Genomic DNA, 15,031 nt, shown 5'->3' on the forward strand with positions numbered 1-15,031 from the left:
CCCGCATGCCGCAAAAAACAAAAACCAAAACAAAAATGGCACTTCCTGGTTAAAAGCATCGTCCCCCCAGTGCTGGGAGTTGGAAGGAGCCGGCCCCGCTCAATTCAGTGCCGAGAAAGAAACCTGTGTCATAAGAGAGGGGCTGATGGGGCCTCTCTCCTTGCTGACGTTACCTCTTAAGAGGCAGAGAGGTGGTGAAGGAACTAGCCCCAGCGAGGGTTCTGCCTCGGCTTGCCAAGTCAATCTGTCCATACGTGGAATGGCCCTCATTATGGGCAGAGGTCAACCAGACCTCTCAGAATTTGAATAAGGTGTAAGAAGAGGCACCGGTGAAGGAAATGCAGAAACTTGTGGCTAATATTTCTTCAACCGTAGGAAGCTCTCACCTCAGGTGGAAGCAGGCTATCAAGAACAGCTAATAGTAGCTGATGTGTATTGAGCACTTACTGTTTCCCAGTCCAGGACTTACACACTTGACATCAGCATCTCACCTAATTTTCGCATACCACGTTGAGATATATATTGTTATTATCTCCCTTTTTTAAGATAAACTGAGGCTTAAGTGATCTTCTCATGGGCACATAACTGGTAAGTGGCAGAACCAGGATTCAAATTCAGGACTGAGGTTGGCTCTTCATCACTGTGTTATTCTACCCTCTTTGCACTATAACTGCTTTGTAGTTTCACAAGCAATTGGGTGGACTCTGTTGCCGTGGAATGGAACTGTTGACGTTCCATTCTGAAAGGTCTTTACAAGGAGCGGGGTCTCTGATGTTCATAACCTCACAGGTGCCCTGAGAAGAGCAGAGGCCAGGGGTATCACACCCTTAAGTGAGTCACCTACCACAGTGGGTCCTTGGCAGGGGGCATCTGTGGTGGTTTAAAAATATGTCCACAGGGAATTCCCTGGAGGTCCAGTGGTTAGGACTCTGCACTTTCACTGCTGAGGTCGTGGGTTCAATCCCTGGCTGGGGAACTAAGATCCCACAAGCCGCGTGGCATGGTTAAAAAAAAAAAGTTCACAAATTCCTCGATGCTCCTCATTTCCAGAGGTAGAGCTTAATTCACTCCATTTGAGGGTGGGTTAGACTGAGTGGCTTGCTTCTAACAAGCAGACTAGAGCAGGAGTGGTAGTTAGTGTCTGACATCTGAGACTAGGTCATAGTGTCCCTGCAGCTTCCTTCTTGCACTCTCCTTCTCTTGGATCACTCACTCTGCTCGAGGACACCTAAGCAGCCCTATAGAAAGGTCCATGGTGAGGAACTGAGGCGTTCTGCCAACAGCTAGCAAGGAACTGAAGCTTTCTGCCAACAACCGTGTGAGTACACCATCTTGGAAGTGAATCCTCCGGTCAAGGCTTCAGATGACCACAGGCCCAGCCAACCGCTTGGCTGCAACCCCAGGAGAGACCCTGAGCCAGAAGCACCCAGCTAAGCCGCTCCTGAATTCCTGACCCACAGACACTCAGAGATGAGAAATACTTTTCAGTGAAGTTTTGTGGCATTTTGTTAAACAGCCATAGATAACTACAGCATCCTCACAGGAGTAATGGGAATACGGTAAAATTCCCTTAAATTCCATCAGTTTGAACCAAAAAGAAATTGGGCACTCCCTGGACAACTAAAGGTGTTTCTATTGCTTCTGTTTTCAGGCTGAAGAATAAAACAGAGGATTCCATGCCCACCTGATCATGTGAAAATGCTCAAAAGAAAGAGGACCAATGACAGCACAACTTCTGGGGTGAGGAGGGGCACCATCACGTGACTCTGAGAGCTCGGGGCTTGGTGATTCAAGTCATTACATAGAAACGAAGGAGCAGTCAAACCTCCTTTTCTCCCAAAGCTTTGCTATTCAAAGTGTGGCCCACATGACAGGGGTATCAGCAGCATCTGGGAGCTTGTTGGAAATGGAGAATTAGGCCAATCTGAGACCTACTGAATCATTTTGACAAGATCCCCAGGTGATCTGTACATAGATTAAAATTTATGAAGCACTGTCCTAAGAAAATTCGCAAGCATCCTTCTAACCACATCAGGATGGACTGCCCTCCTCAAACCAAAGGGAAGGTGACTACTGTGGTCCGGAAGTTAACAAGAACTCCCCTTCTTATCCCAACCACTCCCACGCGGCCCCAAGGAGAACTGAAGGAAAAAGACATCGTGCAATGAGTAGTCATTTTTTAAGTTGGATCTACCAGATCAAGCTTCTCTTCACTCTGCTTCCCACGAAGAAATGCCACAGGTGTGTGGAAGGAAGGGGGCAGCGCTCCTCTGCCTCTCACTGCTTCAACTCCCACCTTCCACCGGCTTTGGCAGGATGTAGCAGCAAGCCTTTGGCCTCTTACTTACAGATCACTCCCGGGGCCTGAGTTCATGCATCACTCCTCCCACACCTCTCTGCTTGTCTGTATCCAAAATTCAGGGGCTGCACGTACGGGACTGAAGGAGATACTTCAAAGGCTCTGGATAGTGGTCCTCAATGTGGTGGCGAGGACAACACCCCCCACCCCGGGGAGGAGCATGTGAGAGTCAGTGTGTGGGTGCTGCTGGGTTTGAAAAGGCTCCTCTAGAGCTCCAAGGGGGACACGCTCCTCACAGTGAGAACCACGATAGGTGCATGACCGGTGCCTCAGGTGAGCTGCTGGGCGGGGTTCCTTCAGACTTCAGAAGGTAGAACAGCTACAGGGAGGTCAAGGGTAAGGCCGTGGGAACACTGTCAAGCAATATGGTGCAGCAACTGGAGGGGGAGGGAATGGAGGGGCAAGTCAACATCCTAAAGAAACACACCACAGTCTGCAGAGGACGAGATGAGCTCAGGAAAGAATCAACTGACAGTTACACTAGGGGTCCCCCCTCCCTTTTCTCCCACAGCAGCTTCCGTCAAGCTTTGTGTTTTGTTCGTTTAAGGAGGTAACCAATGACTCAGTGTTGTTGGTCACGGAAATACATCCCACATGACTCATAGCATCCTTAGACCTATTCCCAAGAGGCCCTGGCATGTTCTCCCCTGCGACATAAGGGCCTAAGGAAGACTATCTTGTTGCCTGAGGCATTGGCACCAGGGCCACTGAGTTGCCAGGCAAGGGATCAGCCTGCTTATAATGAGCAGCTCATAATGAGCAGGCTGGTCGGGCTCCCCAGTCTCAGACCCTCATAGTAGGAGTTACAGAGCCTAACTCTCGCATTTTATAGCTAAGGAAACAGAACCCGCATGGTGGTTCAGTGAGCTATGGGTTAGGGAGAAAAGGGTCCTAAATGAAGTCAGGGGAACTCTTTGTCATCAGAGAGAAATTCTCACTGGAATGAAAAAGAAATCAGCTTTAGACCAGATTTAAGACAAAAAGCTTTCTCTTTAGGACACTTTTTTGGTTAAACTTTGCCTGTCTCCTTCTGGCTTCAAAGAGGCTTTACCTCACCTCCATTTTTGTTTAAATGCCAGGTTGTCCTAAATTGATGGAGGACCATCCAAAGGCAGAGTGTGTGAGAGCCTGAAAGACGACCAAGGAGGGCTTCCCTGGTGGTGCAGTGGTTAAGAATCCACCCGCCAGTGCAGGGGACACGGGTTCGAGCCCTGGTCTGGGAACATCCCACGTGCCGCGGAGCAACTAAGCCGGTGCACCACAACTACTGAGCCTGCGCTCTGGAGCCCGTGAGCCACAACTACTGAAGCCCGTGCGCGTAGAGCCCGTGCTTCGCAACAAGAGAAGCCACTGCAATGAGAAGCCCGCACACTACAATGAAGAGTAGCCCCCGCTCGCCGTAACTAGAGAAAGCCCGCATGTGGCAACAGAGACCCAATGCAGCCAAAAAAAAAAAAAAAAGAGAGAGATTCTTCAGGGTTTAAAAAAAAAAAAAAAGATGACCAAGAAAAACCTATGTATTTCTGGAACATGTACATCCAAGGAACTGGCTTTGGCATTCTGATTTCTGATATCAGAGGATGGGGATGAATCCAGAGATGTTTCCACAATTAAAGGTTCTGAACTCTGGAAAGCACTGGCAGCTCCTGAAGAGTTTCTTCCAAAAGATCCTTTGGCCCTGTCTTCCCTTCATTAGATTCTTCGCCCCTGGTTTCCTCTATTTTCTGCCATCCCTTTTCCTAACTACGATCCTGTTTAGTATGTCTTCCTCCCCCAAACTAGACTGCGGGCTCCTTGGAGTTAGAGATTATGCTTTGTCACTTTTAATATTCTTCTAGAAAGCCTATACATCCTGTGCCTATTCACCCTCCCTCCCACCCACCCATCCACTCATTCTTTCATCCATCCATCCATTTATCCATCCAACCACCAACCCATCCATCCATCCATCCATCCATTCAACCATCCCTCTATCCATCCATCCACACACATGTGCCCGGTACAGCCACAGGTGCTGGGAATACAGCAGAGAACAAAGCAGAGTCCCTGCTCTTATGGAGCTTACATTCCAGTGGCGAGAGACAATATAGCAGTGATTTACTGAGTACATGCCGTGTGCCACACACTGTACTGTTTAACACGCACTCTTTCAGCAATTCTATGAGGTGACTACTGTTTTTATCCCTGTCTCATACATGAGGAAAGGGAGTGATCAGAGATATTGTTGCTTGCCTTGTCACACATCTAGTTAAAGAACCACCTGGGATTTGAACTCAGATCTTTTTGATTCCTTCTCCCAGGATTGGCACACTAAACCTGCCACCAGAGTCCCCAGTGAGATAAAATAACATTTTATTGGAACAGAGCCAGGCTCATTCATGTATGTACTGTCTGTGGCTGCTTTCGCATTACAATGGTAGAACAGATTAGTTGCGACGGAGACCATATGGCCCACAAAGCCTAAAATACTTACTATCTGGTCTTTTACAGAAAAAGTTTGCCAACGCATCTTAGCCTAAGCTAGGCTCAAGTGATGTTCACTGATGGAATACATTACTTATAAACTCTATTAACTTTTTTTAAAAAAATAAATGACCTGAAAAGTCTATTAACATTTTTTGAGCACCTGCTCAAACATGTGTCAGGCAGTTTGCTTCCTTGGAAGGCGGGGCCCCATGTGCACTCAGTTTCCTTCTATTACTTGATCTTTCAATGAGTTCGAACACCTGCAGCCCTTGTTAAAAGCTAAATCTGGTGCCTATCTGGTGCCTAATCCCCATCTTCTCTGCCTTGTCTCTAGCTCAGACAAGAAAATCTATTTATTTATTTAAAAAATGACAAAAGAGATTAATCAGGATTTGGCAACTAAATTTATCATCTGGGAAGAGTCCAAGAGATAAATTGAAGCACAGTTCTTCTTCATCCCCTCCTCTAAGCCTGGCTTTATGGGAGTAGCTGAGACGGCAGCGAAATCTAGGACTGATATTGCCAGGGAAAAAACCACACTGACAGCTAAATTAGTTTGGCAGGAAGGTGGGGTGGAGAGCTCTAAGCCAGTAATGAATTATGGGTATTGAATGAGGCCGGGGCAGGTACCCACTCTTTTAAGAGCAGCAGGGATGTGAATGAGGATAAAGACGCAGCGAAGACCAGGGCCTCCACAGAACGCCTCAGGGAGGGGGAGGCACAAAGACTCCAAATCAGGCCCAGGCACCTTGAGGTCCGCACACCTGACAACGCTTGGAAAATGCCCTCTAGGGAAGGAAGGCTGGTGAGGCAGAGAGCAAGGGGAAAATAGTCGAGGATGATGGGCACAGCTGCATGCGGAAGGGGCAGGAGCTCACATGCTTGCCAGTGTCTTTGAAGTTTGCTGACTTGGAGAGAGGCCTGGCCATGGCTTTCCCAGTCCTCACAAGTTAGCTGCTTAAGTGTTAGGACTCTAGCTAGGACAGAAAAGGAGTGGGGATTATCACATAAACAAGGGAGAAAAGCCAGAACCAACTGTACTTGTGCCCCATGCAGAGCACCTGAGGTCCACGGACCATGTAATCGACCTGGCAGTAAACAGTGAGCCTTTGCTCAGTGCCAGGCGCCCTGGGGGTGTATTAAGAAGTACAAGACCCCGTGTAGTGGTTAATCCTCCCAACAAAGCTGGGAGGTACTATTACTATCCTCATTTTATAAATAAGGGATCTGAAGGTCAGAGAAGTTAACTATTTTATGTCCAAGGCCACACAGCCAAGAAGTAGCAGAAACAGGATCTGAGCCTCTTGGTCTACGCTGCTCCTTGGGTAGGAGGGTCTGTACATTAGTATCATGTAGTGACATTTGTTTTAGAAAATTGTATTGTTAAGACCTCCTCCTGGGACTTCCCTGGCAGTCCAGTGGTTTAGACTTTGCCTTGCAATGCAGGGGGTGTGGTTTGATCCCTGGTCAGGGAGCTAAGATCCCACATGCCTCACAGCTAAAAAACCAACACATAAAACAGAAGCAATACTGTAACAAATGTAATAAAGACTTTAAAAATGGTCCACACATTAAAAAGAAATCTTAAAAAAGAAAAAGACCTCCTCCTAAGGGCCAAGAGAACTATATATTTTTGTCCTTTAATCAAATCAGAAAGCCGTGTGTCTGTCGTGCTGTCACTGGCAGCCCTCTGAGTCGTTAGACCAAACCCTCTCATCCTTGCTGTTGGTCCAGTGACGTGCAGAAAAGGTGATCCTGATGCGAGGTGTTAGGAGGCGAGGTGCTAGGCTCTCAACAAAGATGTGTTAAATCTGCCCTGACATGTGGACAGGAGCGTGGCCTTCTAGGTCTGCCCTGGCACCATCACCTCTTTCAGGAGAGAAAGGTGGGGAGGGAGGGAGGAAAGGAAAGGGGGGAGGGGGAGGGAAGCGGGGAAGGAGGGGCAGGTACAGAACTGTGGCAAGCGCTCTGGAAGTCGTGAGCAGGGCAGGCTAGTGCTTTACCAAAACTCCTCTCTGTTTAAGTTGTTAAACACAGTGGTTCTACCCTCACTCTCCTGCCTAAAGCTACAGGATTGCTCATTAATATGGATGAGCTCGGTTTTCACAGGCAAAGTAGGGGCCACATCCACTTCCACATGGACGAGCAGAGCCTGCAGTTTCCATGTGCCCAGTAAGGAGCACGAGACTGGGTTGTAACTACACACTTCACTGTCCTCAGTGCTTTAAAGTGGGTGGTGGGTGCGCTCAGAGCATCTGGAGGAAACAACCTTCCTGATCCTTTTGATTCCTTCGCAAGATTCCCCTCAACCTCCACTGGGGCTCATGTGGAGTTCAGCATCTAGAAATAGGTCTCAAGGCCTTAGCGGACAAGCAGTCTCTACACTGGCAATGGCCTCGTCCCAATCTTTGCTGTCTGTAAGGTTTTAGGGAGGCGGGGGCAGAGCTGGCAGAGCTGTCTCTTCCACGGCTCTAGGATTCCCTGGCATCATCTCTTCACCTAGGGCTCCACCCTTTACAAGGTAACATCAAGGTTTTGCTAATGTCCAAATTACATCTTTCTAATATAAAAATTAAGGATCCCAGTTCAGAGAGTTCTAAATCTCTGAGGTCAGACTTTTAGAGTGAATTTGGCTTAGATACACAAAACCCTTGGGGGAGCTTTGAAGCTCCAATTCATTGACCCTCTTGTAGGATGGTGTGGGCACAGAGGTTCTTTCTCATCCCCAAGGGGTGCTGGATGAGACAGGATTCATTCCCTGTAGCTGCCTGCCACAGAACATGATCCCCACAAGGAAGAGTTTATCACGGGCCTGATCCACAAGCACATGGGAGGTCACCCACTTGGATTTAAAATCTTCAGTGTTTCCCAGCTCATTTTTCAGCGTCCTGCTTTACCATTTCCCAAGTACATTAGGCCGCTGGAGTCTATTTCAAGCCCCCACATAAGCAGCAACACGGCCGTCTCCAAAAACATCCATGGTGGCCACATCATTGGTAAAAGAACAAATGCTTTTGATTAATTCATTACTCCACACCCCTTTGCAGATGACCAGTTTAAGACGAAGTATTCTTGAAGGAAAGAAGCTCACTCCGTTGCAATTCTGCTGAGGGGATGAGCAAAGAGAGCATGTGGAAATGAAATATAGAAGTAAGGCTATATTTAGGAAGAATTCCTTGCCTATCAGAGCTGGGAGCTTCCAAAGTAGAGGATCTAGGAAGCTACAGTCCCTCTTTCCTATCCTCTCCAACAAGTCTTAGAGGCTGAGGGACATGGGCTCAGCCTTACCTGGTTATTTCTTCTTTCAGGGCAGCAGGGTCTGCAGGGTAAAACTTCACGCGGAAACACATGGTGAATGGAGGCTGGGCTGCAGAGAAAAAGAGGTGCCCATCGGGAAGACCTTCCCAGGAAGATGACTGGGCTCCCCGCCCCACTGGGATGCACAGGTCTCTGAACCATCTGAAGAAAATCTTCACATGTTTAGGGCCAACTTACACTTAGAACAGTGGAAAATTCCCAAGACTCACTGCAAGTGGGAGGTTTCCTCCCACCCTCCCCAGGGGTGAGGCTTCCGTCTTTTCATGGACAATACTTACATCTCAACTGCTTCCCCACAGACTTTGTAAACTCCAACCAATGCTGAAACAGAGAACACAGAACAAGAAAGCCCTAATGAGAAGCAGTGTCAAATATAACTTGTTTTATTCAATTTAAAAAACTAGACAGATTGTAGCCCAGGGTGAAAGCAGCTCAGAAGCTTGTGATATGTAGGCTTGGAGAGTACAGAATGATATGATTTTCTGAAATAAGCTCCCCATGGAACCAGCTGTGAAGGGGGGAAGAGATCCAGCTTCAGATGCCATTTCTGGGCTTCCCTGGCAATGCCGCCTTCCAACGTAGGGCGCCAGAGTTCCAAGCCATGTTTCTGGCAGGCCCGTAGGCACAAATGAATGCACATATGTGTGATGGGGACAGAGCCCCACCTGGCCTTTTAGTAGGGAAACACTCCCTTTAATGGGTTGTGTTTGTGTTATGCAGTGGGGACAGGATGACACACAGAGGCTATTGGTAGCAGCTCTAGAAAGCACTGGCAGGTGGAATTTCATAAATGTGGAGAAGGCAGGGATGGCTGGTGTATATTTGATCTTTGTTTGAGCAATGCATTGCCAACCCTTGTGTTAGGGAATACATCCTCAGGATTCCTTGGCATCCAGGGATGTTTAAAATCTAAGTCTCATAAGATAACTAACTGCAATCAATGTGTAGTATCCTGTTTCCCCTGGATTTTCACAGAGGCAGGACATAGTAGCAATGCATTTTTTCCCATGGTACTTACATTTGGGAAAGGAAGCAACGAGAACGTCCTATATCAGTTTCCCACTTCTACATGGATGCCTTATAAAATGCACTATTGATGTTTGTTGCTTTTATGATAATCAGGAAACTTGCTAATTTGCAGAGAGCTAGAACTGCTGATATTTGGGGTCTGATTATCTGGAAGTAGCTGAAAACCACTGCTCTGTGAGGGCAGAAAAGTCTATCTTGTTTACCACTGTATCACTGGTGCCCAGCTCAGTGTTCAATGTGCAGCTGTAGAACAGGAGAAGGAACCAGGTCCACACCTCCCTCTTTTCTGACTACTTCTATTTAGTAAACCGTCTGGGAGAGTCCTCCCTCTGGCAGGAAAGCAGGCAGGGCCACGCAGACGCATCCTGGCCTCCCTCGATGCCAAGCTCTCACCTTCTGGGCTGGGCCGTGGGTCACACAGTTAATGGACCCACCAAGAGCCAGTTCTCCCGTCAGCTCCACATGGATAATCTGGGCTGACATCCTGCTCTCTTGCTTCCTCTGATCTGAGTTCCCACGAGGCTGGCAACTCATTATAGCCACTCAGTGTGGTTAAGAGGTCCTTCTCACATTACACGACCCACCGCGGCTTGGCTTCACAGGGGAGCAAAGGCAGGAGATGAAACTGCATGGAAACAACTGGGGTTCCAGACCATGCCTGTGAAGGCGGAGGAGGCCTGTCTGTGCGGAGCACACCAGAATTGTGGACAGTGAGAAGAACACAGCAAGTGTCGGGGACTCAGAAAACTAAATGCCCTGAGGCGCTGGACCCATAGATTAAAATAAATAAATGAAGATAGATAGAAGCTAAGTGCAGTGATAGATCCATTATCAGCAGAAGGCAGAGAGGCTGAATGACAAAAGGCTATTCTCCTTGGCAATAGCTGGAGAGAAGACTTTAGTTTGTACTGGAGTGCGAGCTCCAGAAAGGAGTGAGGCTGGAGGAGACCACGAGCAGGTGGAAAGAAGGTGGAAAGCTTGTCCAAGAGAGGGTCTGGTAGAGAAATCTTGACAGGATCCCCCAAATATAGTGATGGCCAGAGTTACCTTCTGCAGCTGTCTGCCTATATCTGGGTCCCAGAATCACTAGCAAATTGATAACATTGGGTTGGAGAGGAGGGGTCAGGAGAAGAGTAAAAAGAAGGTTCAGAGAGCGGAGCTTCCTCCTGCATTTGGGTGAAGGAGCCAAGGTGGTACGATCTTCAGACTTTGGGGGCTTGAAGGAGAGGGTGAGAATAGTCTGAGACCAGGGCCTGAGCCAGGAACAGGGGAGGGGGAGTGAGGGCAGCTCCTCCAGGAGGGACCAGAGAAATCCCAGACCCCATGGAGACCCCTGCAGAGCAAGTGATGATGGGATGGATGTGAGCGCTGGGCTCTGCCACCCTGGTGCTCAGGGGAAGAGGTCTGGGGTGGGGCAGGGCAGGGAGCTCATCTCCTCCATCTCTATCGTGATCAGTAGATCTAGGACAATTCTTTACAGGTCCATTTCCCCACAGCTCTCAAGGACCCTCTCAAGCCTCCCTGCTCTCCTTAAACCCTCAATAAAAGCACAGAATCGTGTCACTTTAGGGTATGAATTCAGCATGGAACCCCCAGAAACCACACAGGCTCTGGCATCAGGCAGGTCTGAGCAGGAGACAGGCTTTGCCACTTGCCTTGGGCAAGTTACATAACCTGTCCGAGACCGTCCACGCATCTGGAGAATGGATGGTATAACTGCGGATACTCATCTCGTTCGTGGTAAGGATCGAATAACACATGTGAAGCTCTTAGCTTCGTGCCTGATGCACCTCATCCCTCAACGTCCATTGGCTGAAAGATCTAGGTTTGTGCCCAGCGTGGAGCCTGGCGCGAAGGAATCACTCCGTGAAAGTTTATTTCTCCTTTTCCCCATTTCCTTATTTTTCTGTCTCCTTTGGCTTTTAATCTTTGTCATCTTAACACACTCTCTTATCCTCCTCAAGCACATGCTGATCCAACTAAAAAATAATGAACAGGATACATTTTACCCTTTTTTCTTCATATGCCACTGTCTTTGGGAGATGAAGAGACCTTGGGGTAACTGGTCTTCCTTCTTAAGGAGAAACAGCACTGACTCCCAAAAATAAACAAACTACAACAACAAAATCCCTCTGTAAAAGCAGTCTAAGACTCTACCATTACAGAGTGAACAGACACCTAGAGCATGTGAGGACATGTAGCTTCCTGGTGTCGTGGCACTTTGGGGGGGTCTTATACTATCGTCCAGAGCTAAGGATAGTATTTATGCCAAGACAGTGGGGCCTTTACAGGGTGAGGGGCTGACCTCAACACTCCTCAAACACTGGTGATGCTCAAAATTCTGCTGAGCCAGGAGGAATGAAACATGGCAGCAAAGTGGGGCAGCGCTTGTCAAAGGAAACAGATTCAGGCTTTGGTTTCTTTCCTACAGCTCAAGCCTTCAGCATAAAACCCTAAATGTGACCTGGAGACACAGCGGCTCAGAGCATCAAACAACAAAACAACACCTGGGGACTTCTGTGGTGGTGCAGTGGTTAAGAATCCACCTGCCAATGCAGGGGACGCGGGTTCGATCCCTGGTCCGGGAAGATCCCACATGCTGCAGAGCAACTAAGCCCGTGCGCCACAACTACTGAGTCCGTGCTCTAGAGCCCGCGAGCCACAACTACTGGGCCCACGTGCTGCAACTACTGAAGCCCGTGTATCTAGAGCCTGTGCTCCGCAACAAGAGAAGTCACTGCAGTGAGAAGCCTGCTCACTGCAACGAAGAGTAGCCCCTGCTCGCTGCAACTAGATAAAGCCTGGGAGCAGCAATGAAGACCTGACGCAGCCAAATAATTAATAAATGAATGAATAAATGAATGAATGAAACAAAAAACACCATCTGATTCTGGCCTGGAGAGGGAGTTACCTGTGGCCCTGGGCACTGGTGGGAGGCTGCGCCCTCCGGGGCTCCAAGGTCCCCAGTGGTGACAGAGATGAAGCTTATGTTTGGAGCTATGAAAAAAATGTGTGGACCCATGAAAGGGGGGCCCTCTGGGGCTCGTGGTGACAGTGCTTTTGGAGGATGGTAGACGACAGTGGGTGTGGGGAAGGGAGGCAGTGAGGCCTGAACGCTTCTGCATACTTTCCCACTTCGGTGGGGATGCCAGAGAGAACCTCCCCACAGCAAGCAAAGGGCTGATGGACGGAAGTTATAGGAACTTCAGGTGTGGGCCTGAAGGGTAGCTGGGCAAGTGGAGGGCAGGAACATGGCACTATAACCCACTAACTCACCCACTCATCATCCCTTCAGCAGGTATTTATTGAGCATCCACTGCATTCTAGGCCCTGTGCTAGTTCCATGGGTTACAGTGATGAATGAGATAAAGTCCATGCCCTAGGGGAACTCATATTTTTGCAAGGAACACAGGTAATCAAACAGGCGATACCAGCATGGTGTAATAAGTTCTACTCCAATAGGGGTAGAACAGGGCACATGGGGGCACATCAGAGGGGCCCCTCAGTCAGAGTAGGGGTTAGGGAAGGCTTCCGGGAAGAAGTCAAAGCCTAAGCTGAGACCTTACATGTGAGAAGGAGTTAGCCAGAAGGAAAGTGTGGAGAGTAGAGAAGTGAGGAAAGGGGAAGCGACGTTCCAGAGGAGAACTGTACAGGCGAAGGCTCTGAAGAGGAGAAGACTGACGTGTGTGGAGAGCCACAGTATCATCTGGTGGGGCCACAGCAGGGTGGAGACAGTCGGGGAGATGAAGCTGGAGGAGTAGTCAGGGGCCTTGTTTCTGTATCTGTCCGGAATATCACAGTCCTTGTCAATGCCTTGTGTCTGTAGAGCTGCCCACGTTGTGTAGAGCAGAACAAGAACTGCAGGATTTGCAAGGGCTGAAAAGCCCACGTCAGTTCGGCTCCATCTCTGTCCTGCCCAGATGGGGTTCTTGTGGCACTCAGGTGAGACCCTTCCTAACCAGAACAAGGCGAATCAGCCCATTTACTAGAGAGGGGCAGGACAGCCTCAGCCTGTGACCTGGGCTCTGAGACCACAACACCCGCCCAGCTGCCCTGACTCTAACTGGGCAGCTTTGGGCAAATCACTTCAGCTCTCGAGGCTGCCATTTCAGCATCTAAAAAACGATGGACCATTCCGGCTGAGCTCTGCTACGGGGTCTTCCACGTCTCACAATATGATCTGAAGAGATGACACCGAACTGCAGGGTCCGGTTGGTCCCCGACTCCTGCGGCTAAACTCCGAACATGAGTGACAGACAGTTCAGGGCCTCAGGCTTACTGACCAACCCTCTCCTCCATCTGTGCTTCGAATATTGACTTACCCGCTGCTTATCAGGGTCCACAAAGCGGATCCCAAAATAGTCTTTCTCAAGCAGATTCAGGTGGTGGCAAAGAAGGTCAAACAGGTATTGGCCTTTGGCATCTCTCTGCAAAGAAAGCAAGCTCCGTTGAGAAATGGGCGGGCTTCTTCAGTGTAACTGTGTTTTGATGGTCATTAAAAATCATTTGTAACAGTTGCATGAGGATGTGAAAGGGGCACATGTCCATAACTATGTCCTCCATATTGTGATGGATTCAACATTCTCAGGAATTCTGAGGCTTTCAGCACCTGGAAGGAGCCCAAGAACCCTTCCTTCCACAAAGATGTCAGAGAAGGCAGATAAGAGTCAGGTAGGCTCAGTTCCCACCTATAATGCACACAGCGTTCCTCTGGACTGTCGTGTGGAACTCACCAAGTCCAGCTGGCTCTGCCTCTAAAGTGCATCATGAATCCTCCTGCTTCTCTGCATCCCCGTCACCAACTCCCTAGGTGAAGCCACCACCACCTCTCAACTGGACCACGGCCAGAGCCTACTAGCCAGTCTTCTGCTTCTGTGCTCACCCTTTCTCCACATGGCGGCCAGGGTGACCGCGATTTAGACAAACTGTCTTTTTTTAATGAATAAGTAATACAGGCACATAGTAAGATATTCAAACATACAAAAGAATATACTATGAAGAGTCTCCCTTTTACCTGTGCTGCAGTTCCCCATCCCCAGAAGCAAACCCTCACCAGCTTCTTGGGTATCCTTAATGAGGTTACTTTATACACGGGCAAGCCTATATACATATACATCTCCTGTTTTAAAAAGACATTAGCAGCATATTTTATACTATATTCTGCTTCTTGGGATTTTTCCCCATCACGGTATCTTGTGACTCTATAGCAGCACATATAGATATGCCTCACGGCTCTTAACTGCAGTGAGCACGCAGTGATCTTTAATGACTTTGCCACTCCTGTGTGACACTGTCAGCAAGGGGTTTCTCTTGCTCTCAGAATAAAATCCAAGCTCTGACCGCGGCCTCCAAGGCCCTACACGACCTGGCTCCTGCCTCCTCTCTGAACTCACCCCAAATCATTCTTCTCACCACTCTCCGGCCACCATCTCTTTGTTCCTGAGCAGGCCAAGGCTTTTCTGCCTCTGCGTCTTTGTACCCCCTCTGCCTGGGATGCCCTTCCTCCAGCTCTTCATCTCCTTGAGGTCTCAACTCAAATGTCCTTGCTGCAGAGAGGTCTTTCCCTACAGAACAGCCCCTCCCTGTCACTGTCTATCTCATTTATTTATCCTGTTTATTTCCTGCATGGCACTGACAGTCTGTCATTATCTTGTTGATTTGTTTACTTATTTATCATCTGCTCCCTTTCTACACCATACTTTTCATGAGGGTAGGAGCCCTCCCCCAGAAGTTAGCACAGGGCTTGGCATATGGCAGGTGTGTCCTCAATAATTATTTGTGGAATCAATGGATAGAAGGTGGAGGGGTGGCTAAAAGGTTTTACAAAATGTCAGGAAATTAGGCCACTTCTAAACCCAT

At 48.7% G+C, this 15,031-nt stretch overlaps 1 protein-coding gene across 4 annotated transcripts in view; it reads right to left on the minus strand.

Moving 5' to 3' along the window:
• The window catches only part of FRMD5 (FERM domain containing 5), a 340,836-nt gene that overhangs the window by 34,168 nt on the left and 291,637 nt on the right, over positions 1 to 15,031 (minus strand). For all 4 annotated transcript variants that reach the window (XM_060149061.1, XM_060149054.1, XM_060149053.1 and 1 more), the window contains exons 2-4: positions 13,495 to 13,599; positions 8,422 to 8,464; positions 8,114 to 8,192 (exon numbers count right to left, since the gene is read on the minus strand). In XM_060149061.1, coding sequence (XP_060005044.1) covers positions 8,114 to 8,192; positions 8,422 to 8,464; positions 13,495 to 13,599 — 227 coding nt within the window. The remainder of the gene's footprint in view (positions 1 to 8,113; positions 8,193 to 8,421; positions 8,465 to 13,494; positions 13,600 to 15,031) is intronic.

The sequence above is a fragment of the Lagenorhynchus albirostris genome, chromosome 1 (assembly GCF_949774975.1).
Source record: "Lagenorhynchus albirostris chromosome 1, mLagAlb1.1, whole genome shotgun sequence".
In the NCBI taxonomy this organism is placed as follows: domain Eukaryota; kingdom Metazoa; phylum Chordata; class Mammalia; order Artiodactyla; family Delphinidae; genus Lagenorhynchus; species Lagenorhynchus albirostris.